Source organism: Salvia hispanica, chromosome 4 (assembly GCF_023119035.1).
Source record: "Salvia hispanica cultivar TCC Black 2014 chromosome 4, UniMelb_Shisp_WGS_1.0, whole genome shotgun sequence".
NCBI lineage: Eukaryota > Viridiplantae > Streptophyta > Magnoliopsida > Lamiales > Lamiaceae > Salvia > Salvia hispanica.
The window spans coordinates 42,385,903-42,413,052 of NC_062968.1; the positions used below are offsets into that span (position 1 = coordinate 42,385,903).

Here is a 27,150-nt window from a genome sequence, read left to right on the forward strand (position 1 = left end):
CCAATTAATACTAGTTTTAATAAAATTTGGTAATAATCGTTCCGTCCCACAATCTATAACATACTTTGGATCATGATATGAAATTTTTAAAAATAATATCTTATATATTAAACGGTGAGAGAAAATAGTATATTTTTATAAATATAATGGAGAATTTTTTTATAAAAAAGAAATACTCCCTTCGTCACACTTAAAATGACACATTTATTTTTAATTTGTCACAACTAAAATGATATAGTTCCATTTTTGGTAAAAAAAATTTTAATTAATACACACACTCACTTTTTCTCTATCCAATTAACTATTCAATTCTCTTTTTCTCTATTTAATACTTACACTCATCTATTCTCTTTTTAATTAACTACATTATCTACAATTCCTAAAATCTCGTGTTGACTAAAAGAATGTGTATCTTAGCCGGGACGGAAGGAGTATAACCTTTTTTAAGAGGGAGAGTAGTCCCTACACACATCCATGTAAAAAGGGATGCCGACATTTTAAACCTCCTCAAATACCACTTGAATAATGGTGTTCATAAATTCTACAGTTTACAAAATCAATACACGCACTAACATGTAAAATTACACACACATCCACACACATTTATATAAACGCACAAACACACATACAGAAGGTCTCCCCCTTCTTATTCTTGGCCTCTCTGTTTTCCCATTTCTTTGTAGCCTACGTTACTAATTCGCCAAGAGATAACTCAGCTGCGATACTCGAAGAAACCCAGTTCAGGTAAACCCCCAATTTTTGGAAAAAAATATCTTCGGTTTCTCTCTGTGTGTTTACCAAATAATTTAGTAAAGATTTGATTTTTTTGATATACACTCAATCATCTATCTTTCGGTGATCTTGTAAGTTATAACCGAAAAAAAATCATTTTTTTGGCGTTTTGTTATATTCTAGTGGTTTTGTTTACATATGAAGCTGCATTAATTGGGAGTATCATTTTTGTAGATTGAATTACCCGAGTATATATTCTGAATTCCTTAATCAAGGGCTTTTCTGGCTGCAAGGAACATTCCTAATTGTGATTTTTAATTCATCTTTACAGGTGGGAAATGGAATTTTAATTATCCCCTTTTTCTAAATCTTGCATAATAAACAAGTTGTCGATCGATTGTTTGCTAAGATGATGATGTTTGAGGATATGGGCTTCTGTGGAGACCTCGATTTCTTTCCTATGAAGGAAGCAGACGCCTGCGCTGTGCAGTCTGCAGCTAATGCCGATGCTGAGGCCGAGGCCGAGGGAGTTGTGGAGGATGACTACACCGATGATGAGATCGACGTGGATGAGCTTGAGAGGAGGATGTGGAGGGACAAGATGCGGCTCAAGAGGCTCAAGGAGATGAGCAAGGGCAAGGAAGGCGTTGATGCTGCGAAGTCGCAAGAGCAGGCGAGGAGGAAGAAGATGTCGAGGGCGCAAGATGGGATCTTGAAATACATGTTGAAGATGATGGAGGTTTGCAAAGCTCAGGGCTTTGTGTATGGGATTATCCCGGAGAAGGGGAAGCCTGTGAGCGGAGCCTCTGATAATCTGAGAGAGTGGTGGAAGGATAAGGTGAGATTCGACCGGAATGGACCGGCTGCCATCGCGAAATACCAGGTGGACAACGCCATCCCCGGCAGGAACGAGGGGTCCAGCCCCGTTGGGCCAACTCCTCACACCTTGCAGGAGCTCCAAGACACCACCCTTGGTTCGTTGCTATCGGCTCTGATGCAACACTGTGATCCGCCTCAGCGGCGGTTTCCATTGGAGAGGGGCGTCCCGCCTCCTTGGTGGCCCACTGGGAAGGAGGAATGGTGGCATCAATTAGGCCTGCTGAAGGATCAGGGCTCCCCTCCTTACAAGAAGCCTCATGATCTGAAGAAGGCGTGGAAGGTCGGGGTTCTGACGGCTGTCATCAAGCATATGTCGCCCGACATTACCAAGATCCGGAAGCTCGTGAGGCAGTCCAAGTGTTTGCAGGACAAGATGACGGCCAAGGAGAGTGCGACGTGGCTGGCCATAATCAACCAGGAGGAAACCCTGGCGAGGGAGCTCTACCCCGACCATTGCCCGCCCCTCTCTGGATGCAGCGGCAGCGGAACATTCCCCATGAACCACAGCAGCGAGTACGACGTGGATGTGGGCGACGAAGAGTCCAATTTCGACGTGCAGGAGCAGAAACCGGCTGCTCTCGGGCTGTTAAACATTGGGATGGGTAGGTTTCACGACAGGCTTCCGATTCCAATTCAGCAACAGTCTCATGCCATCAAAGACGAACTAATCACCAACTTGGAGTTCTCGAGGAAGAGGAAGCCCGGCTGCGAGCTCAACGTGATAATGGATCAGAAGGTCTACACGTGCGAGTTTCTTCAATGCCCTCACGCTGAGCACCGCAATGGCTTCCTTGACCGAGCTTCCCGTAATAATCACCAGCTATCTTGCCCTTACAAGCATTTCAGCATCAAGCCAGTGACCTTTCCTCAGTCCTTTGTCCAGCATAAGCCATCTCCGTTGCCCGTGAACCAAACTCCAGCGCCACCCTTTGATCTCTCCGGTCTAGGTGTCCCAGAAGACGGGCAGAGGATGATCAACGAGCTCATGTCCTGCTACGACAACAATGTGCTAGGAAACAAGAACGCAAATGCCCTCAAGGAGCAGCAACGCAACGTGCATTGCCACCAAGACGTTGGCTACCTCCAGAGTCAAGGAATGGTGCTGGGAGGCGGCCTATTCGACGACAGCAACAGCATTCATCACAACCCCACAATGGTCCGAGCAGGGGATGGGTTCGATCAGTGCAACCACAACCCTAGTGAGAATTTCCAGCTAATGTTCAGTTCTCCGTTCAACATACCCGCTGTCGATTTCGCGGATAATTTCGGGCCAAGGGATAGCCTGGCAAAGCAGGATATTGCAATGTGGTACTAAAGGTAGTCTTGATACATTCTTTAAAAAAAATTCACCTGTGTTTACTTACATCTTGTGTTGTCTTTTTTGTTTATGATGTTAGAGTTTGTAGATGTTGTGTAATAATCAAAGTGGGGATTGTGGTATGGTATGGTGTCCCATCTCTTTAAAGATGCTTTGGTAGAATGGATAGAGTTTATATAGATGTCACATAAATAAGGTTGGATTTTATTTAATTTATGTTATTGATGTTAGGTTAGGGGCAGCCAGAAATGGATAAAGTAGAGAATGTGGATGGGCTGTATTTTGTTGACTGAGGAAATTGGATTGTCTTTGTGTTTGGGCGGTGTGGTCACATCTTCAATGGAATTCCAACTACTGTAGGAGTGGATTATATCAAAATCACTATGATTCATTTCCCATCAATACCCTTCTCTATCTTTTATTAAATGGAATTTGTCATCTCAATTCTTCTTGTAGTTTTCATCTTTTTTTTTTTTATCTTTTCTTGATAAAGTTTGTTTGCAGCTTCCTACACACACACACTATCATCAATCCCATGGACAATTGAAAAGTCATTTGGGGATGCACAAATGCTCTTCATTTGGTCATTTTCTCTCCCATTTGGATTGGTTTTTACTCTGTTCCATTCCACCAATTATTTCCCATTTTCTTGCTTCATGTGATGGCAGTTTCGCTCGCGCTTTTCATGGTAAAAAAAATAAATATTACTTTCCATAATAGACGTCACACTTTTCTTTTTTAGTTCATCTCATAAAACATATCACATTTTATTTTTTGGAAAAAGTTTTCTCTCACATTAATATAACTACTATTTTCTCTCTCCATTTGACACATAAAATAACATCTCCAAAAATCTTGTGTCGTTCCCTAAGTATATCATATAGGGACGGAGGGAGTAGTAATAATAGTAACTTGCAAGTATATAAATACACTATTTTCTATTACAAATTTTTGGATCCATCGATTACTACCAATAATGGAGTCAAATACAGAGATGGGAAAAATTATGATTCCTATTTAGGTCATTGTCCTAAGTCAATAAACACGATTTACGCCACATTATTGTCGCTCTACGTGCAATGTTTATTTTTAATAGTTATTACTAATATTTCCAAATTTCCGGGCCCATTAACTCCAATTGACAATTAAGTACAGTAAGTATTTGTTGTTATTATTGCTATTATTATTGTTATTTGTAGATTTTTGGGTTTTATCTACTAGCTCGTACAATTATATGTTGAAATAAATTTGGAACAGTTTAATTAACTAAGTAGATTTCAGCTCTGCATTGTTAACAAAGTTCCCATGTATAATACTCAACTCTTAGTACATCTTAAAATACAAACAAGAGATTTAAACTTTTCACCATGATCTATGAAACTTGAATTTTTCATGACTTCCATTAATGGCAGTTGACTTTAGATGTTAAAATATTACTACAGTCGTCTGTACATAGTTGAGTCATATTTCTTTATGGGTTGACCCATTATAGCTGAATTATTTTTTAAAAACAAATAACACATTTCTTTTATCTTACTTTACTCTTATTTGTTCTCTCTCCATCTCTACCTTTTCATTTCTTACTTTATCCTTCTTTTATTTAATTCACTTAAAATATTACTACAGTCGTCTGTACATAGTTGAGTCATATTTCTTTATGGGTTGACCCATTATAGCTGAATCATTTTTTAAAAACAAATAACACATTTCTTTTATCTTACTTTACTCTTATTTGTTCTCTCTCCATCTCTACCTTTTCATTTCTTACTTTATCATTCTTTTATTTAATTCACTTAACACAATTTTTTTTTAATTCGAGTCAAAAGTAAATGATTCTACTAGAAAGGAATGGACCAATTCTAATATCTGGGTGAATACACACGTACTAATAATTGAGAGACAAATAACAAAGTAATTGACCTAAAGATAAAGGCCCACAAATAAATAACTACACCTACAATAATTAATCTAAAAATGAACAGAAAGTAAAGTCACCTGTCCTCCCCTCCCCTGGCACCTCCCCCACCCTCCCGACATGCACAAAAACAAAATAAAAAGGGAACAAAATTTCTCCAATTTCTTGAAAAAATTATTTCTCATATTATGTACGTACATATGCCAAACTAGATGAAAAATCTTTTTACAATTCTCACTTAGAGCTTGCAAAACGAGCTCGTACTAGTGAAATTTCAAGTCAGGTTAAGCGTATCTTTTTTTCTGCATTCGCCCCTGCCTTGTGTGTCTGGGATATATATCCACGAGTATCAACTATAGAGTAGAGAAAAGAACAAAAAGGGCATTATGGTCTATTCATATTGACATTGCAAATGGGCATTAAGTGGACCTACCTACATGTTGAAGCAACATTTCTGGCAAAAGAACATGCATGGCTTCTCCTTCATCACCATTCACCACAAACAAGTTCATGCACCTAGACAACCTCTCACAACCCAATGAAAACACTAATTTTATATTAATAGATCCTCTTAATTAATCCCATGTCATTACCCATATCATCATTTAATAAATCCACTTTCACGACAAAACTAATCATTAATTATCAAAAAACCTCTAATTGGGAGACAAGTGCTTGGTATTACGCTGTAAGAGAACTGTTTGATATGGACAGACTAACTCCATATCTAATCGAAATAAAAATTGATGAATTACTAAATTATTCAAGTTTATTGGCACTCCTCACACACTTTTTGATAAATAGTCACTACTATTATAATAGTAGTGACCTGGCTAATGTGGTTGTTAATCATTTTCGTGGCGGTTATTGATTGATTAGTGTTTGTTTGTGTGAGGTTTTATGCAATCATAGTTAGGACATAACCAAAATTTCATGTGACTTGTCGACTTATTTAATGGTGATTAATTTTTTATGTAACTAGTGTAGTTTATTCTGTTACCTTCTGTTGGAATCAATTAAAATGAAATTGAGAATATAATTAGTAGAAAGGGGACATGAGATCTACAAGAGTGGATATGCGGCTAAAAATTTTAAAAGTAAATATTCTTGGTCCAAGACTTTAGTCGACATGTAATTTAATTTCTTCTAAGTACTAAATGTGCGAGCACGTAGGTGAGTTGTCAATTTGTAAATTTAACAATTATGATGTAATAACACTTTTAATCATCTTTTACTTTCGACCTTTCTTAGTTTTAAATGGACTAGACTAGAGTCTAGACATGCACTAATTTAATTATCATGTTAAAAAATTATCAAGCATTTTTATGACACGTGTCTTGTTATTGAAAGTCAACCCTTGAATTATACTCACTTCGTTCCTTGTTAATAAAGACATATCTTTTAAGCACGGAATTTAAAAATAGTGTGTTAAACGAATGATGAAAAAAGTAGGAGAGAATAAAGTAGATAGAAGAGAGAATAAAACAAAAGTAAAATTACTTTTTGCCAAAAATAGAAATGACTCAATTAACTTGGAACTTTCAAAAATAGAAAAATGACTCTATTAACATGGAACGGGGGGAGTATTAATACTCTATTCGTCGAAATCTTTGTTTTTACGTGTTTTAAAATTTTATTTGAATGTTATAATTAGAAAGTGACAGTGGAATATAGGAGCCACAATAATTTGATTTTTAATTTCAAATTTTTAAAAATTTTATTTTCAATTTAAAAGTTTTTAAGTTATATAATTTCAGTTTTTAACCTTCATTTTGTACATATATGCCATAACTTCGAATAGTTATATCATAGAAAGAAATAAGAGAGTAGTGGCCTTAGATTAAATGGCCCATTACAGATTTCCATATTATTATATTGGGCGGCCCAAATTCTGTTTGTGTGGGTTTGGACATAATGCAGCCGGTTAATTGATAAAGAAGAACATTCAATATTTTGAAAAATATGTTTTTTTAAGATAACGAATCAATGCATCTTTTCAGAATTTGGTTCATATGTTTAGAACGGCAAATTGTAGTCATTCAGGTACGTTTCTATATATAATCAAGGCGTCTAGGATTTAATTAACACCATTCTCTCATTCCTAAGAACATTTAGAGCCTCCATAATAGCAATAGACTAACAAATTGTCTAGCAAAAGCCTAGTAAAAAATTTCTCCTGCCATATCATCATGCCCTTCCCACAGTTTAGCCATAAGCTAACCTAACAACAGCCTGACAATAGGCTAGCAAGAGCCTAAACAATGCCCTAGCCCAACAAATAAATTGACAAATACGAAATTAAAATTAGAAAAATACGGAGAAAGTGCAACAAGCCGTATATATATAGTTGAAATAAAAAATAATAATTTTCGGGCGTTAGCCGATCGCTCGCCGCACAATAGGCGGCTAGCATCGGCTAACGCCGGACGTCCGCGCCCGACCTCTCGTCCGTCACGCATTAGTCCGTCTCGCTAGCCGCATGCAGTAGTGGACTAACGCCACGCACGAGCCGCTAGCCGGTGGCTAGGGCGGGCTTTAGTCCACTATTGTAGATGCTCTTATGTTCAAGCATCACTTTATCTACTCGGAAAATACCGAGCATCATTTTGTGTTATACTTCCTTTGTCCCCAAAGAGTATGAACTATTTCTTTTTCGTCCGTTCCTGAAAAGTTTGAACTTTCTAATTTTGAAAAACGCAAACAGCACATTGCCCCTACACACCATTTTATTTACAACTTACACCATTGTCCTTAACAACTTATACCATTACAATGTGGACCCCACTTTTCATTAACATTATTTCCACTACCTCTTTCTCTCTCTTACTTTTTCCCTTATTTATTAAAATCTGTGTCGAAACCATTGTTTATACACTTTGGGAACGGAGGTAGTAGCTTTTATAGTTCTTATCTTACTTGTGGGTTCGATACCTATTATACTGCATTGTAAGTCTGTTCTCTTGCAGATCGTAGTATTTTTAGGTTTTCTATTACTTGATTGTGAGAAACTCAGCTGCATATTTGTACACTAAAAATAACAACTTAGACCCTTGTAGATCCTAATATGTTGAGATATCATATTACCAACCAGAGACGAAAGTAGTCTCAGAAATCAAGAACTAGCGAAGTTGGTGAACAAACATCTCCAAGAGGCCATCGAGGCCAATGAAATAGTACAAATTTGTACTCAGAATTTTTAAAACAAATTGGCTTCATTGACATGCAAACATGAAACATGCAATTTATATATGATATCCAGAGAATTTATTGTCGATTTCTTCATGTATTTTTTTTTTCTGTATCTTTCCTTTGATTAGACAAAGCCAAGTATTTGAACTATTCTCCGCTAGTAATTATAAAATCGTAGTCCAATATTTTACGGTTTGATCTTGGAAAACTTATAATTCAGTTTCAATTCTATACATTTTTGTGATACCAAACAATGAAATTGGAATTGGAGCCTCCAATTCCAATTCTATGGTTCGAATTCTATGTTCCCAAACACACCCTATGGCAAATTACAATCTTAACCTTTTTTTTTGGATTGGGGGAATGGAAATTTTTTCCTTTATTTGATTACAAACATTTCCAGAAAAGTTCTATTGTAACATACTAACATTAATCCATTTTATGAAGTTTCGAAGTGAACAATGCAAGTTTTATTTATGATGCCAACACAACTTTGGACATTAACTATTTAACCGACTCATTGATAAGCTACAATTAGAGCATGCTAATATCCTCTCATTCTTATTAGGAAAGTGATTTTTTTAACATTATGGCAATGAAATAATGGGGTTTTTAAATAGTAATTATGCACTATATTTTTATTTTTAGTTAAATTTATATTTTTTATATTACTTAACTACTCTTACATTAAAATTTGTACTTAAAGACACCTATTTATGGACATAGTTCTAACTTAGGCGTATACAATTTTTTTGGCATCATAGTGACCACAAATTTAAGATGAACAATTTTTTTTCTTTCCCCTTTTATTGCATTTATTTATTTAAAGACTTATCTTTAAAATTTTAAATTATGGTAATTTTATTAATTTTATATATTTGGTGCACATTTGTCTATAACTAAATAATGCTATATATTAGCAAATGTATAATGATGGGTTTCTTATTAAACTAGTCTTTACAAATTTTAATTTAAATAATTTAATATAAATATTTAGCTATTAAAAATTTATTACCTAATTTTAATAAAATATAATAAAAATAAAAATTTTAACTTATGGCAAAAAAAATACTTATAATTGAATTGTAATTTTCAATATTGATAAACTTATTCACTTTGTCACTTTTGATTCACAAGATTGTTTATGAAATATTAAGAGTTCTTAGCTCAATTGACAATTCAATATATTATTATTTTTCTTAGCTCAGTTCAGTATATTATCATGTATTAAAATAAAAAAGTAAACAGATAATGGCAAAAAAAAAACTTCATATCGTACATTTCAAATTTGAATAAGAAAAATGTTTTAATTTTTTATATTTTTTCATATATTATATAAATAATTTCATTGTTTTATATTTTAGAATATTTAACAAACATGAACAAGCTATGAAAGAATAATACTAAAGAAAATGAAAAAACTGACTAAAAATATCAAAAAATTAAATAAAAATTTATTTGAAAAAAAACATAAGTTATCAGATTATATTATAATTAAATATAATAATTTAGTTATATAGTGTGTTAATTAACACTACTATATTAATAAATTTATAATCTAAATTAATGATTTTTTTTAGATAAGTGTTAAATTACATATGAAATTCTTTGAAATTCATTTATGACTTTGATGCATACTCAAGCTTATCTCTAATTAATGAACATGCATTTAGATAAAGATATTTAATTTGATTTAATTTTCCTTAACTAAAATATCCATTTAATATGATATTAGCGTAAATTAATCACAATATAAAATAGAATTATTGCAAAAATACATAAGAGTATTATGGCATGGAGACATAATATCTCTAAATCACTACCCTCCTCTCAATGCAAGTTAAAATAGTTATAAGGTTATTAGCATGTATTCTTATAAAAAAAACAATATTTTGTTAACGGTAATGGGCAAAAATGTACAAGCTCTAAAATTATGTCTACATCTCCAACGACTATATCAATAATTAATGAAATAATCTGTTTTAAAAAATTTATTACAACATACCATATCAGCGTTCCAAGGTGTCCTTTCATTGACTTTCTTCTGTTGTAGTATCAATTTATCATTCATTTAATAAATCTGACCTATTAAACTCATCAATAATGTGAATCAACCAAATGTTGAAGCTTCTTTTAATATAGTAGAAGAGAGAGAGGGAAGCCATTAATGACGGATGCAAAACATGTTTCAAAAGAAACAGGGGAAATCTAATGAAATTTAATTTTTTTTGCAAAATTAGACGATAAAGTAATATTCAAGGAGAACAGATTCTCCTCGAATATCATATGGCAACCATGTCACCACCACAATGCACTTCAATGCTCTACTTCAAATGTATGACGTACAATAAAATTTAGGCAAAATAAGAATAACCAAAACCAAAACCAAAACCAAAATCTGAAACTGTGGTCAAAATGTTTTATTCATAATATTCAAAAAATGTAGTTTATTGGATAATAACCATTGCATACCTGTAGTTTTTAGATGTATGCATGAAAAAATCTTTATTACTCAATTCTCTTCGAAAATCTTCTATTCCTGTTGTGACTTCAACACTTCATAGCTTTTCTTAGCTTCTTCGATTTCCTTCTGGAGGTCCGAGAACAGCCCCTCGGACGACTCAGCAAAGTCGTTCAATCTCCCAAGAAATCCAGCCAAGCTCGTCCTGAAACGATCCAGAGCAGGCGTTGGTGCCTTGTCTTCGTCTCCCACAATGGTAGTACTCGTGCCCTTCTTCTTCGTCTTCTCTTGATGAGGCAGAAAGTGTGCGACGTCGACCTCCAAGTCCTTGATAGAGTCGACAACTTCTTTAAAAGGGAGTTTGTCGAACATCTCTAACCAGGTATCACATATCATGTATACTGGGGGACCTATGTCTTTTATGGGCGGAGGTCTCGTCCTTTTGCTCCTCTTAGAAGTATTCCGCGGAAGCAAAACGCATTTGTAGAGCCACATATTGATTGAATCCACGTAGAGCTTTTGCGCGTTGATCCATTTTGTGAAGATGGATGACAGATGGCTTAGTTCATTCTTCAGATGGATGGTGACCTGTCTCCGAGAATCTGACTGCATGATGAGATCCGTGCTTCCGGGAATTTTAGATACCGGTATCGTCTGTAGCTGAAGCTTATGGCATTGCACCATCATTTCCCACATCTTCCTTAACCTGTCGTTGCAACAAGAAAGTTTTAGCGATTTCTAATTAAAACTCGAGGAATTAATAAATATACGCGCATATATACCCCTCTAGTAGCTCCTCAAGCTGCGGCTGAAGCTCTCGATCTCTAATTTCTTCGATCTTCTTTGAGATGGACTTGATTCGATGCACAGAAACTCGAATTCTCGAGTGCAGTCCTTTTATTGCAGCTCGTGTCTTGTCGGTATTCCCTGCTTGGTATTCTTGCTCTAGGAGAAGTTTGCATTTCTGATCAAAATTACTCTGAAGCATCTCACCAGCCTGAAAGAATATGGATTAAAACCTTTATTAGCATAACTCTCACACTATCCTTCATTCAAGAGTATGGTTTTATCAGCGAAGAAGGGGAATTATCTCGTAAAGTCATGACAGAAAACTATACAATACTCCTAGCATTTATCTGTCAAAGAAGCCACATCACAGCGATATTCTAAACTAAAAAAGATCTATTGTTAAAATGTGATTGTTCGAGACTGAAACATGAAATCCTCCCATCCTTCGCCTATCAGAAACCGACGACCATAGAATCAGGTAAGTAAACACGTGTCAAAACGATAGTACAAGATTTTGAGATATCGCCTATGTAAACAGTTTCAAAATCAAATTAACGAAGTCTAAGCTTACCTTAACTTCATCGTGAAGCTTCTTTTCCCACGCATAAAGCCTATCCAAGGTTGACGTGTGGCTTCCAGAGACCATGCAGAAGTTGTCGAAGAGATTATTACTAAGATCTTCAACGCCATCAGAGTAATTCGCACCTAGAAGGTTCAAAGAAGAATCGGAAGGAGATGATTCCGTGTGAGGCCAAGTAAAGGACTTGACAGTCTCTTGAGGTGGCTCTACATGACACAGAAATAACATGACGAATTAGCACAATAGCCTAAAAAAAGGTTAAACCATCAGGTAGAGAGCGACGAGAGAAAATAAGTGGTGAAGAAACTCACCTTGAGGAACCTGGCTTGGATCATCCCCACAGGAAAAGCAAGATTTCAGAAGTGATGCTGAACCACCTGCCACAAAAGAATTACACCAAAATTCATGCTTTTTTAATGTTACAAAGGCGGAATAACAAAATCAAACTGCTAATAATTTCAACTATATTAGGTTATCTTCCAATTTGTCATAGTTTGAACTATAACTCATCTCTAGCTACTTATGATAGTACTATACAGCAACTCGATGACTCAAAGTTGCGTTCCTTTTCGGGCTCAACTTGACTAAAATAGTATTCTTCCACAGCCAATCAACACGTTGTAACAGCACAAATATTAGTTATAACATCTCACTGATAGCATTCCAAAGAAACTTTTCCTGACAAAAAATTGCACAAGCTCACACAAAGATGCACAGAGATAACTTACGTTGTTTTCCATGTATAACTTGGCGGAAATGTGTTTTATTTGCCTCAAGCATCTTTATTACTTCTTTTCCCGATTCAGACGCTCTAGCAAAAAGCTGATCAATCGTTTTCATGCTCGTAAGAAAGTGCTTCAGCACAACTTGATCTTCAACTTCCGTTTGTTTCAGTGGCGAAACTCCATTCACAATATCTTCTTTTATTTCCTTCGCATTATCAGCACTCGGAAACATGGTTTCAGATACTTTATCTTCAGAAGATAAGGAAGATGAATCTTTGGCGAGATTTTCCTCTGACAAGTTCACGTTTTTGAAACGTCGAACAAGGGTAGCAGTGGCCGGCTCGTCAAATTCATCATCTGATATCTGCGAATCTTCTCTTCCATCAGACTTCTCCAGATCCTGATGAAATCCTCGGCCCTCTTGTGCAGAGAAACGCTGCTCGGTTGGATGAGAAAGACCAAAATAATCCCAAGGTGGATATTCTGGTTCGTCAGCAGTTTCGAAAGGTGATGCTTCCGGAACTTCAGTGGAGCAAGGGGTGGTAGGCAGAGGAGTCGTGGAAGAAACCGAGACTGCAACAGGCACAGGAGGCTTCTCTTCGACTTTTTTGGAGAACGGGCTTCTGAACTTCATAAGATGAGTTTGGAATAGATTCGAGCCAGGAGTCGAAGAAGGTGGTGAATGATTTGCCATTGCATCAACATTTTGTGATACAGACCGGGAGACGGACTTTACAGAATGGGGCTCCGGAGTTGCACTTGCTAAAGGCTCGAATTCAGCATCGAACTCCACAAATCTCCTTAGAGATGCTCCTACGATTTTTAGTTCCTCGATGTATGCAATATGAGCTGCTGCAAGAGAGCACCTGCCATTAAGAGCCTGTTTGATGAATTTCTTTCTCGCCCGGCATAGCTGCAGACTCCTGTCTTCGTCTAATCTAGAACTCGAAGCTCCCATTAATGCAAAACAGCTGTAGCTCTTCCAGTTACCAAATCAGCAGAAGAACTTCTTTTGATGGGAGATTTCCTATGAGTATACAATTAAGATGAAAAAAAATTATTTTAGATTAACACTCATACTGAAACATCTTTCAATTATTGGCTCACAATAATAATGAAAGAAAACATCTATAACATTATAGAGAAGCTGCACTATCACTTTGAAGCTACATAGTATTTCAGATTCATTATGAATTTTGTGATTTACTAAAAGAAAATTCTGTTTCATCACTGCACACCAAATGACTGATAATCCGAACACGTACTCTAAATGTAACAAGAAGTCGTAAATTAATTATCTGAGATTCATCTCATGTGGAAAAAATAAAATAAATCACACTAATTGTTCAGTAACACAGGTGTTCTAATAAACAAAATAATGATTACAGAAATCATGAGACGAATGTCAACTAAAAAGTAACGCGATTCTAACTGCAGGTGCATTGACGATGACTTCTTTACTAGTGTTTCGCTAGGACATATTGTCGTATTATAGTTAATATCAATAGCTGTTTGACGAATATATTTGAACTACTCACCAACCACAGTTATTACTTGCCTCTAATAGCATCTTTTTGTATCACCAAATCATCTGCTATGAATACTAACTAATTTTAGTAATCGCTGAACTTGAGTAACCAAAAGTTGGATGAAGGTTCATAAAAAAGAATAGAAAGAAAGTAATTCATGTGTTTTATACGGCGTTTAAGCACACTTTACACACGTGGTTGATCAACTAGACGCCGTTACTTGACATTTGGTAAAACACGAAACACAGAATTAATGGTTTACACTTTGTATGATAAAGCCATAAGAAAACAATTAAAAGACTAAGAACAACAAAAACAGCATCTCCCAAATTCGCGCGAAAGCTAGCATCTGAAACCAGAGAAAGCACATAAATTAAATCTAATCTATCTTGGTAATGTTGGTCTCTTCCTACTTATATCTCAACATAGAGATTCGCGAGCTGCTTGAACGAACTCAACAACATTTGGAATCAACCCTCATTTCCCTCCACACTAAACAAGGAGCCAAAAAAAGTAAAAACAACAAGAACAACAAAATCAGCATCTCTCAAATTCATGCGAAAGCTAGCATCTGAAACCAGAGAAAGCACATAGCTTAAATCTAATCTATATTAGTAATGTTGGCCTCTTTCTAATTCTATCTCAACATAAAGAGATTCACGAGCGGCTTGAACGAACTCACCAACATTTCAAATCACCCCTCATTTCCCTCCACGCTAAACAAGGAACCAAAATCAAACAACACATAAATCCTCACTGAATCAAGATGTCATAATCAATCAAACTCAAAACACATAACTTAATATCAATCTTGGCAATGTTGGTCTTTTCCTTCTTCTATCTCAACATAAAGAGATTCATGAGCTGTTAGAACAAACTCAACAGCATTTGGAATCACCAAAATCAAACAATGCATAAAGCCTCAGTGAATCAAGATGTCATAATCAATCAACCTCAAAACACAAACAAGCCCCTGTGATCCAAAAACTAAACAAACACTAAAGATCCCACCTTTTTAGTAAATCAAATAAATCTAAATGACAAATATCCAAGCATCCAAAATCATCAAACGCAAACAAGACAACACCAAAAACACTAAAGATTCCACCTTTTTAGTGAATCAAATAAATCTAAACGCCAAATGTCCAAGCATCCAAAACCATCAAACACAAACAAGACAGCACCAAAAACACTAAAGATCCGACCTTTTTAGCAAAGATTGAAAAACAGGAAGAAGAATCTGTGAAAATTGAAATTGAGAAGAAGGTAAGCAAGCAACCTGAGAAATGTGCACCTGCTAAGAAAGGGAAATTTAATTTGTGACAGGTAGGAATGAGTGCGGCTGCTGAGAAAGGGCCCTAAATAGGGATGGAATTGGAGAGAGTGACAGCTGACAAGAGTCCAATTCAGGAGATAAGTTTGCATGCAATGGCAGTCGAAAACGGGTGTGGCCCACAAGAGGGCTGTGGACCCTCGCTGACTTGGCACAGGCAATGGAATCATATGAAAAAGCTTCATTTGGATTCGTCATACTTTTTCTTTAATTGATTTTGTACGAGAAAAGACAACATTGGGATTTGGAGAATGAACTAAAATGATGAAAAGGACATTACGTGTATTGCGGCTGCTGCAGTCACCAGGTTTCTCAGTTCAGTGGGAATGTCCTGTCTTTAAATTATTCGAATTATTTAAATTTTAGAAGTGTCAGTTACTTGTATAAATATATTCTTTTGATTATATTTGAATTTTAATATTTTATTTTTAACTAGTTTATTTGAAATTATATTTCAATTAATTTTATAAAATTTAAAATATTAATATTTTTTTATGTATTAAATTTAAATTAAATATATAAAATGAAGCAAAACAAACAATACTAAAAGTGTATTGAATGAAAGCGATGCTCATATATACGTGTAGCATATCATTTTCCCCTCTCAATATAAACATATTTAGCTAAAAATAGACAAAGTTTAATGTGGAAACTATAGATTCATATAAATAATTAAAGTAGGATAATTAAATAAGTGAATACGACAATAGTAATAAGTGCTCGCTCGCAGGTCAAAGTGAACGACCATAACCCCAATATTGCAGGAGAAACCAACGACTCATTTCGCGCATTGCCACCACTCGCACATCCATACAGTGGTGAATTCAGAATCTAGTAATGGAGGGGGCGGAAATAAATTTTAATAGTAATTATAATATAATATATTTTAATAATAAAATAAATAATATATTAATATTCAAGTAACATTAGCTTTTGAGGGTGGAATATAAATATATTAATATTCAAGTAGTAGTTAATAAAATATAAAAATGCATTAGGTTGCACATACATATTATTCATCTAAAAACTACACATATCAATTTAATTATGTTGATAACTTTCTTAAGTTGCTAACTTGCTAACTCATCAACACAGTGTATTAAAAATGTCAACACAATGACATTAAAATGTCAACACATAATTTTGTTGAACTTCAATATAATATGTTGATATTATGTGTTGACATTTTGATGTCAATGTGTTGACATTTTTAATACACTGTATTGATGAGTTAACAGAGTTAGCAATTTAAATAGTTAGCAATATAACACACCCCTATCAATTTAATTATAACGATTTGATTGATTTTCTTATTGTTCGCAAAAGAAAATACTCATCCGTCCCATAATAATTGGCATTCTTTTCCATTTCGATCCGTCCCACAATAATTGTCACTTCATTTTTACCATAAATGATAAATAGGCCTCACATTCCACTAACTTACTTCACTCACATTTTATTATAAAACCAATATAAAAAAGTGGATCCCACACATTCCATTAACTTTTCCAACCAACTTTTCTTTACATTTCTTAAAACATGTGCTCACAATAAGAATGACAATATATTAACACTTTAATTTATAAACCAAAATTGTTGTAAATATTACACAAATATATTTACTAATGTAAACAACTAGAATTTTTAAAAATAAGTAGTAAAACTTAAAATATATATAAACTATTAAAAGTTTAAATTTCATATATTAGTTTATTTTGATAATAAGAAATGATATCAATTGATGAAATAAACAAAGAAATGACAAAGAAAAAGGAAAAATATGTTTCCATTGAGGACTTATTATAGTACTTCATGTAAACTAGTACTCCCTATCCTTTATTTTTAGTTCACCTTATAAGTTTCATTTTTATAAATAAATGTGAGTGAAATGAGTTAGTGGAATGTGAACTTACTTACCATTTAAAGTAAAAATTGAAAGTGGACAGTAAATGGAGGACGATCGAAAATGACAAAAGTGGACAACAAATGGAATGGAGGGAGTAAATGTTACATTGCATAAAATATATTGTATTACAAGTTTATTTTCATAATAAGAAGTACTAATATCTATCGATAAAATAAAGAAAGAAAGGATGAAGAAAATAAAAAATTATATTCGCATTAGGGGGTTGAACCATAGACCTATATATTGGAAGATTAAATCTTATCGATAAAATAAAGAAAGAAAGGATGAAGAAAATAAAAAATTATATTCGCATTAGGGGGTTGAACCATAGACCTATATATTGGATGATTAAATCTTAACCATTAGGTTATTAACTTATTGTGACGCCCACCTTTTTTTTTTTCCAGATTCTAATATTAAGTTGAATGCTAAATTATTAAGTCTCATGTTGTCCCTGTTTTGTTTCGCAATTAATGGATACAAATTTTTTTATTTTATGATTAACAAATATCATGGAATCAGGTTTCATAGTAATCGATGCATGAAATTTACAATTTTTTAGTATTTGGAATAACACCAGGATCAGTATTTGAAATTTACTATGTAAGCACAAAACATTCGTACAAAGTAAAATTAATGTCTCTCCATAATCAGTTAAGAAATTTAAAATCTGAGAATTTAGATACTCCATCCGTCCCAAAATAAGAATGCACCTTAAATTTGTAATAGTTTCAATGCAAAATTGATAAAGTAAAAGAGATATAAAGTAAAAAATTAATTAAAAGTGGAGAATGAATCTCACCTCATAAAATGGAAAAGAGTTTCCAAAATTATAAAATGCATACCCTTATAGAACGGACTAAAAAGAAAAGAGTGCATATTCGGTTGGGATAGAAGAGATTACATATTTTAGACCTAATAATTTTTTTCGTCCCACTCAAGATGTCCTCTTTTTTAGTGGCAAAGAATTTTTGAAGAAATTATTAAGTGGAATAAGTAGAGAGAAAAAGATAGTACTTTGTCCATCCCAACTAAGTTGAGTTAAAAGTTTTAGGTACAGAGATTAAGAAATTGTGCTGAAAAATAGAAGAGATGGAAGGAGTACTATTTTAATAAGGTGAGAGAGATTAATTACCAAATATAGAAAATAGACACCTTGAGTGGGACAAATTTAATAAAAAAAGATGAACGCCTTAAATGGGACAAAGGGAGTATTGAACAAATTTTAATCTTCACAATGTATATACATACTAGATATAAGAGAACTTCACAATTTTTACCACAGAAGACTAAGAAAGAGAAACCGTGAGCTAAGTCAAGTTTTTAAAGAGTTCATCCTGCAATTCAAATCCTCCCAGCCCCATGTAATCATCAAACAATTTCAACTTAGATTTCTTTTCAATCATTAGAGCAATTCTTTACAGTTGACCTTCTTTTAGTTATTTGTTTGGGCCACGATTTTAATAAAAGGAGCGGGCTAGGTAGTTAATTTACAAGTTCTGGGACCAATTAATTTAATCAAAAGGTATAGTGTGATGGGCTTGAGTTGATTATTTTTTTTGGGCCGCACGTGTTTAAATGTTGAGCTGTTATGCTCATTTTCTAAAAACATAAATGGACTAATCCCAAGTGCTTGGGACGACATTTGAGGACAAGTGGACTAGATTTAAAATACGATAGACTGAAATTAATCAACTTATCGAGATGATCTAACGTGATTAAATAAACCTTTTTCTTTAAATAATGCATAGAACTTCATAAATTTCCCTAACAAGCAGCGAAGAAAAAATGAATATTACTTAGGATGGATGTATTGTTTTACGTTTAATGATTTCATAAAGTCTGTTTCATATGTTATCTTCTTTCTAAAAAAAGGTTATTTTCGCGCGCTTTTAAAAACCAGAACGAAAGTAAAGGATTTATGCGAACAATGTGGAATTTTCTATCTAACGTGTTATTGTTTTTTTTTTTTTTTTTTAAATTTTTTATTACCATTCAAGTATGATTTAAGTCATTTGAATTCCAAGTATGTTTGGTCTCAGAGCATCCGCAGCGGTCCCTCGTCCGTCCGTACCAGCGGTACGGTGCTGCTCTTAAATAAGAGTACGTCGGTGCCGCTGAGGAGCACGACGTGCCAGCTCCTGATTGGCCAACGACATAGCCGTTGACAAATTGATTTTTTATTTATTTTTTTAATTTTTTTTTGAAATTAATTAAATAAAACGTTTTTAAATAACAAAAAATATTTTCCCACTTCCCAATAAATTATAACCGTTTTATACACATTTTTAATTTATTTTTTAATTTTTTCCTCAAAATTCACATTTTCATCTATAAATACCTCCACTTCAACATAAAAAAATTCCCATAACACTACACAATTCTCATCTTCTATCATCTAAATTCTCTCATCTATTTTCTCATCAATTCTCTCATCTTTTTTCTCATATTCTCTCATCTCAATACGACCGATACGTCTAACATGAGTCCCGACCAACTTGCAACACATGTGGGAATGATACGGGGTCTCAAGAGAACATTGGGGATAGAGGACTAGTCTTCCACGAGGTATTTTTTAGTCTTTAATTATGTAATTGTTAATTTGTAGGATTTTAATTATGTATTTTTTTTATTTTCTAGGATTTTAATTATGTATTTTTATTTTTTAGGATTTTAATTATGTAATTTTTATTTTTTAATATATTTTTATAATGTAGAATTGTTTTTAGTAATTGAAGTATTTAAATTGAATAATAGAATGGTAGAATCCTTGAGCTTGTCCTTGCGGAAGATCACGGATGTGTGTGTTGTGCTCTTGCTTAAGGACAAGGAGTAAAAGTGGGTCCGAGTCCACTTCCGTGCTCTTAGCTAAGAGCATGGATGTGGATGCTCTTAACATGTTTTATTTTTAGGAATGCCTATCTGTTTGTCCAGCAAGGCCCTACTACACCAATTCAGTTTAACCCGTCAACTCCGACTTGGAAATTTTCAACTACGCCTAGAGCTCCATTTGGTCCCCTCTGCCCCGCACCGCATCCCTTCGCACAGGACTGCGGCGCGGCGGTGTTGCAAGAAAGCTCACTTTTGAAAAAGAAGAACAAGTGGCCTTGCTTAAATACACCACAAAAATTATTTGAAAAATCAAGAGGAAATTCACCAATTATGTGCTTAGCTAGCAAAGTAGGTGGATGCACCTAGATGAAGAGGCGGGGGCGAAGCTCTCTCAAGTTTTTTCCGGCGTCATCCCCTAAAGTGATTAAGATGAAAATTTTGAATTATGGTTTCAGTTGTTCATAATTTCTCGAGAGATTCTTGAATCTTGATCTAACTCGGATCAATTTTTCATTCAGTTGTATTGTTTTAAATTTTGATATGTTTGATTGTGAGAATACTATTACAATATATATTAATTTAAATTTCTCAGTACAACTTTTCTCACCCATACTACCTAATCAAATTGAATTGATCGGGTGTGAAAAATTGCCATTTGGGAGTATCACTCCAACTAAAACAACAAACAGAGAATATTTTAGATCAAGATATAAAGGAAGAAGTCTCGCGTAGAGATATTGAATATTCCTTGATCGAAATTAAGAATTTAAGACCCTAGTTGCCTTCACCTTTCCATCGACCATGAATAAATGCAGCCCATTTTGTTAGAGGGATCCATCAATTTCCAAAAACCTAATTTTATGTATTTTTCAAACTTGAGAGCTATATGCCACATTATTTTTACTACGCATATGTCGAATAAAAAATGTGACGTTGCATTTGTAAAACAGTTTGAGAAAGTTATTCGTAAGGCTTTCCCTTTGCGTCTACCATCCAACTCCATGATAGTACTACTTAATTTCCTTCAATTTGATCTGTATATACATAAATACATGTGAATCATTTGTCCTAGTTATTAGTATTTGTTGAATATTAGATTACTTTTTCAACAACTTAATTTTTTCAAACAAGTGCATTTCAAAAATAAAAAGGTGTGTGCGAATTGACCTAGTGGAAAAATAGTAATGTCCGAGTCTAAGATCTCGAGTTTGAGTCCATTGTGATGCGTTCTATAAAATTATATTCATTTGCCTATAAGTTACTGTAGAATAGGATTGTCAATCGGGCCAACTTGTCAGATTTTAGGTCAACCTATTTCGATTGATGGACTAATCGGCTATAACTTTATCAAGTTATAAATTTTCAACCATAATCCAAAACATTCAGATTCAGGCTAAAAGTTGACATTGATAATTAAATATGCATTTTTTTTTATTTATAAGGATCTTAAATTTATAGTATACACAAAATTTAAGATATTAATCATATGATAAACATTAAAATTCATGATCTAAATATTTTAAAGAAAAAGTCAAAATTTACATAACATAAAACTAACGACAAATAACTCAAATATAGTTTGACATAGAAACGAAGTTTCTAATAAATGAATCTACAATCTACACTTAGAATAACAATTTTCTTCTTCATATCCAACTTGAATATTTATTTCGAGCTCATAGTCATAAATAAAATTCTTCACTATAATAAAACATAATTCAATTCGATAATTGACAATTTTTAAAATTTATAATTAGAGTATAAAAGTAAATAATTATGTAGTGTTGAATTAATTGTCAAACAACACCAAATAATAGACATTATAGATATAGCATATGGTCAATCTATTGGGCTAGTCCATCTGGTTTCAGGTCAAGATTCTCGAATTGAGACTAATCGAATTGAAATTTTACTAGATTAGAATTTCGAATCATCAATTTCTAGCTTAAGTATATCATATAACACTTTATTCGGCCTGCCATAAGTAAGTCATTTTTCCGTAGAACACAATGACCATGTCCTCCACCACCAGCATTGCCTATTTACTGATGATTGCCGTGACTGTAGGGGTGGCAACCGCACAGTCACCTGCGCCGGCGCTGGATTGCTTCACATACCTACTAAAACTGTCGGATTGCCTGACATTCGTAGAGGAGGGCAGCAATCTAAGCCAACCGGCGCCGGGATGCTGCCCGGAGCTGGCTAATTTGGTGGATACGCAGCCAATCTGCTTGTGCCAGCTGTTGGGGGACCCCTCGCACTCGCAGATTGGGATCTCCGTTGATTTAAACAGAGCTCTTCAGCTGCCTTCTCTTTGCAATGTCATCACCCCTCCGGTTAGCTTGTGTGCAGGTACGTGCAATTCTTCTCCCTCCTTTTTCAAATTCATAATGCACATTCTATTTTTTTTCCTGTATAATTATTTCTTTTCTTCCAAAAAAGCACCATTTCATAAGCGAGATTTAAATAATTATACACCCTCCTCCATTGTCCCGGTTCACCAATTTGATCCGTCCATGATTAAAGTATCACTAATATTATTATAAAATTAATATATAAAAATTAAAATTCTCATTATATTATCCTCTTTTTCACTCATGTATCTTTATATTTTTTAAAACTCATATTTATTGGAATTTCTAATTATAAATATGGTGAGCTAGTATTGTTTTATTTTTCAAAGATAGTTCGAGCAAAATGAATATAGTAATTGCAAACTAACTAACTACCCTTTGTTTTAACTATCCATTTAATTCTCACGACATTGAGTCTAGGCAAATAAATGAGTATCTTATAATTTGCTTGACGCTTTTAAGTTTTAACATTAATTATCTCTAATAGAGGACTGAGTCACAAAAAAAAAAAAAAAAAAAAAAAATGAAAAAGGAAAGGAAAACTTAATGAAAATTTTGTTGGAGTTTTCGGCATTTATTTCGTAGTCAAGCCAATAAATAGTTTATGTTCAATGTTGTTTGTCATGATAATTTTTAGTTTTGTTCAATGTTGTTTGTCATGATAGTTTTCGGCATACATTAATTAATCCATAAAGTTTTGGTCTTATACATTACATGTATAATTTTTAGTGTCAAACAACATGTTTTAATACAAAATTACTTCCTATATCTCATAATAAAAGTAATATTTTGTTATTTTGGTTCATTCCACAATAAGACTCATACTTCATCTTTTTACCATAAATGGTAAGTAGATCCAACATTTCACTAACTCACTTCACTCACATTTTATTATAAAATCAATATAAAAAAGTGGATCCTATAATTTACTAACTTTTTCAACCCACTATTCTTTACATTTCTTAAAACCCGTGACACAAGAATGACTTCTATTGTGGGACGGAATGAGTAATATTTTTTTAAAATTTAACGGTCAAAATTTGTTTTGACCAGATTAGTGTTTAATAATGAATCTAATTAACCATATTATCCTAATTAATTTAATATTAAAAATTACAAATATTTTTTAACTATAATAAAAATATTGAAATTCATAAAAAAGTTCATGTAATAAAAAATATTACTCCCTCCGTCTCACTTCAGTAGTCTCATTTGACTTGGCACAGATTTTAAGAAATTTAAAGGAAAGTTGGTGAAAAAAGATTGTTGAATGTGGTTCTTACTTTTATATACCCCTCTATTCACTATTTGGAGTCCCATTTGAGTTTTACATGGGTTTTAAGTATAAAAGAAAGTGACTGAGAAAAGATAGTGGACTGTGTGACCAATTTTTATATACTCCCTCTGTCCCACTCTAAGTGGAGCATTTTCTGTTCGGCACGAGATTTTATGTAGTATTATTTTGTGAGTTAAGCAGGGAGAACAAAGTAAGAGAGAAAGAAAATATAGATAGAGTGATGTTGTCATTTTAAAAAATGTGTCATTTAGAGTGAGACATCCCAAAAGGAAAATGTGTCACATAGAGTGGGAGGGACGGATGAAGTATTAGTTTTATAATAGAATGTGAGTGAAATGAGTTAGTGGAATACCTACCATTTACAGTAAAAGTGGACCGGACTGCTAATGGCGTATGAACTAAAATAGTAAACTGGGACTCTTAAAGGTAGACGGAGGAAGTATTAATTTTATAATAAAATGTGAGTGGAAAAAGATTAGTGGAATGTGGACCTGTTACCATTTATGGAATATTCCAATCGAGACTTCTAAAGTGAGACACCCAAAAATGATAAACCGGAACTCCTAAAGTGGGACGGAGGGAGTAAATATATTTTACCCTTAATGATCATCTATTAAATTAAACTAGAACTTGTGAAATATTTTATGATTAAAATAAATTAAAATTGATAAAATATTTTACCTATAATAAAATTAAATTTATGAATATTTTATAAATTTTAATTAAATTTAATTTTTATTATAGATAAAACAATATTTATAAATGATAATATTTTAATTATATTTTAAAAAATATATATGAATTTTAATAAATTTTATTTTATAAAATTTAATATTAAAATAATTAGATTAATCAGGATAATTTAGTTAAATCACTAATATGGTCAAAACATGTTTAACCGTTAACTTTAGCAGATATGTTAATTTTGGACCAAAATATACTATTTTGGATCAAAAGGTAACGCATTTAATTTATAGGACCCCAAAGTGTTTTGGGAAAAAAAAATGGACATTAGTTTATAATTTATTTTTATGTTTGCAGCCATCGGTATTCCTCCTACACCAAGTGATGCCCTTTCACCAGGTATGTTCCTCTTATTCCACTAAAATACTCCTTTGTCTCATAAAACGGAAATTTTTTCCACTTTATTCCGTTCCATTGCACTTCTAGTTTAGTCTCATTCTCTATTAAAAATACTATAATTATTTTTTACATATTTTTTCTTATTTTACTAATTATGCAAAGAACTCGTGTTGTCTCAAAAAAAGGTTCTATTTTTATAAGATGGATGGAGTTATTTTTTTTGAAATTTCAAAGGTCAGGGTTAGGAATTTCTATCATGATAAAATTAAAACTCCTCTACTATTTTGAAATTTAGAAGAGTATTCTCTACTTATTATCTACTACTTTAATCTATCTTTGTACTTTAACTATTTACTAGAATCATTTTTCTAAAACATGTAGGGGACATAAGGAATATTAATATACGTATATCTTAGATTTTTATTAATATAATAATAGATAAATTAATTATAATATTCAAAATTCATTATAAATATATTTTATTTTCTAAAATCCGCTTTAAATTTTTTTGAAATATGTTTATATTTTATTTTATTTATATAAAATTTAAATTAGTGTTTAATCCTGTTTTAGTTTAGAATCTGAAAATTATTGAATGTTTTACATTCTATGAATATGATTAATTATCAATATTATGTACTGGATTGATCATATGTTAATTTTATCAATAGCAGCCTGATTAGTTCGATGGGATAGCCCGAAACTTGAACCTTTTAAGGTTGAAGTCCAATATTTATAACCTCATAAATATAACCCAACTAGCATATACCCGATTGATCCGCAACCCGAGTAGAATTGGCCAAAATTCCACTGGGCTGACCTTGACATCTCTGGTCCCAACTAACTTTCTACTTTTGGAATAAACCCACTCTCTCTTCACTCTCCTTTATAAAATATTCAACTACTATCATTTTCTTTTTACTTTACTCCATTTAATAATTTCATTTAAAATCATACCTCTCTAAAGGATATAGCCATCTTGAATGAGACGTATGAATATATTTTTCTACTATAAGAATTTATGAATATATGCTATCAATTTTACATGTTACAATCGTACTCCCCCTGTCCCGGCTAAGATGACACATTGCTTAGCTGGCACGGGATTTTAGGAGTTATTGGTTAAAGTGTTTAATTAGAGAGAGAGAAGATGAGTGTAAGTATTAAAGTAGAGAGATAAAGAAAGATGAATATTTTAATAGGAGGGAGAAAAAATGGTTAAGTGTATTAATTGAAGAGAGAAAGTTACCAAAAAAGGAAATGTATCTTCTTAGTTAGGACAAACTAAAAAGGAAAACGTGTCATCTTAAGCGGAACGGATGGAGTATTTGTTAAGTGATTGACTCATGTACAGGTGGGGACGAATTAGCATTGCCGCCATCTCCCGGTGGGGATAATGGAAGCGCAACCAATTTAGTCTCCAAGCACCATTTCCTCATTGGATTAGCACCTCTTTTCTGCGTATATTTTTTCTAATTCTTCCATTCTAATTTCTATGTATTTCTTCATTTTATCCTTTGTATGCTGTAGCTAATTGATTACACGGTTCGATCATATATCTATATATCTATCATCAGTACCACTTTAAGTTTACTACTCCTATTTTGTACTTATCTCATATGCAACATTCTCAAAACATGAAAGTCTATTTCACTCGACAAACATGTGATACGATCTCCCTTGCTAAGTATACTTCTTCATTACTTTAGTAAATCGTCCAAATCTAGTAACCTGTTTTAGCTCGTATAAGGTCTTCAACCGATATTTCTCATGTCCATTCCATTGACGGCCAGGTACGATCTAAATCCATTAGAGCATATGTAACACCCCATATATTCCAACCGAAAAAATAATAATAATATCATAATTTAGATATGTTAAACCGCAGCCAGTTAAAAACATTTTCTCAGATCGTTTAGACCAAAACTATGCCAAAATATCAATAGCAGAACTTGAATAATATATCAAAATTTATAGTATCCTTTGGTTAAGGACAACCTTTTCTACAAATTTATCAAAATATTAATTAATCTTACTACCTACCTACTGTCCTTCGCCTTCATCCACCGTCAAATTTCATTTTATTTTATAAAACATTAACACATGCTTAGTTAAATCATGAGAAATCAATCTCATTACCAAACAAGAATTAAAACCAAAGCACTAAGTCCAATAAAGAGAATAGTCGGCACTTTCCTACCCACCCATCAAGAATTCCATTTGTTTCC

General features: G+C 33.3%; 3 protein-coding genes across 6 annotated transcripts; 2 read left to right on the forward strand and 1 right to left on the reverse strand.

The window, feature by feature from the left end:
- Positions 1–583: 583 nt before the first annotated feature.
- Positions 584–3,373, forward strand: LOC125221806 (protein ETHYLENE INSENSITIVE 3-like). 4 transcript variants are annotated; one of them, XM_048124065.1, is made up of 3 exons: positions 584–744; positions 1,064–2,928; positions 3,161–3,373. In XM_048124065.1, exon 2 carries the CDS (start codon positions 1,142–1,144, stop codon positions 2,924–2,926), a length of 1,785 nt encoding a protein of 594 aa, XP_047980022.1. In that variant the 5' UTR covers positions 584–744; positions 1,064–1,141; the 3' UTR covers positions 2,927–2,928; positions 3,161–3,373. The 4 variants fall into 4 exon arrangements, with proteins under 4 accessions (XP_047980022.1, XP_047980024.1, XP_047980023.1 ...); XM_048124067.1 differs by adding an exon at positions 967–1,063 and having other exon boundaries at positions 601–744; positions 1,142–3,373; XM_048124066.1 differs by having other exon boundaries at positions 601–744; positions 1,119–3,373.
- A 7,193-nt stretch (positions 3,374–10,566) lies between these two features.
- On the reverse strand, positions 10,567–13,546 carry LOC125221111 (protein ALTERED PHOSPHATE STARVATION RESPONSE 1-like). Its single transcript, XM_048123237.1, has 5 exons — positions 12,592–13,546; positions 12,175–12,240; positions 11,855–12,069; positions 11,277–11,491; positions 10,567–11,200 (listed from the first exon to the last, which is right to left on the reverse strand). Exons 1-5 carry the CDS (start codon positions 13,544–13,546, stop codon positions 10,567–10,569), a joined length of 2,085 nt encoding a protein of 694 aa, XP_047979194.1.
- Positions 13,547–22,199: 8,653 nt separating this feature from the next.
- LOC125217869 (non-specific lipid transfer protein GPI-anchored 2-like) lies at positions 22,200–26,515 on the forward strand. Its single transcript, XM_048119433.1, has 3 exons — positions 22,200–22,540; positions 24,881–24,922; positions 26,277–26,515. The coding sequence occupies exons 1-3, from the start codon at positions 22,204–22,206 to the stop codon at positions 26,396–26,398; spliced, it is 501 nt and encodes a 166-aa protein (XP_047975390.1). The 5' UTR covers positions 22,200–22,203; the 3' UTR covers positions 26,399–26,515.
- The last annotated feature ends 635 nt before the right edge of the window (positions 26,516–27,150 follow it).

Bases quoted from the DNA above. Each gene is read 5' to 3' on its own strand.
- LOC125217869 (XM_048119433.1), top strand. From the start codon at position 22,204: ATGTCCTCCACCACCAGCATTGCCTATTTACTGATGATTGCCGTGACT. The intron at 22,541-24,880 runs GTACGTGCAATT...TTATGTTTGCAG, and splicing joins TCCGGTTAGCTTGTGTGCAG to CCATCGGTATTCCTCCTACA. The intron at 24,923-26,276 runs GTATGTTCCTCT...ACTCATGTACAG, and splicing joins AAGTGATGCCCTTTCACCAG to GTGGGGACGAATTAGCATTG.
- LOC125221806 (XM_048124065.1), top strand. From the start codon at position 1,142: ATGATGATGTTTGAGGATATGGGCTTCTGTGGAGACCTCGATTTCTTT.
- LOC125221111 (XM_048123237.1), bottom strand. From the start codon at position 13,546: ATGGGAGCTTCGAGTTCTAGATTAGACGAAGACAGGAGTCTGCAGCTA. The intron at 12,070-12,174 runs GTGAGTTTCTTC...TGTGTCATGTAG, and splicing joins TCCAAGCCAGGTTCCTCAAG to AGCCACCTCAAGAGACTGTC. The intron at 11,492-11,854 runs GTAAGCTTAGAC...ATATTCTTTCAG, and splicing joins AGCTTCACGATGAAGTTAAG to GCTGGTGAGATGCTTCAGAG.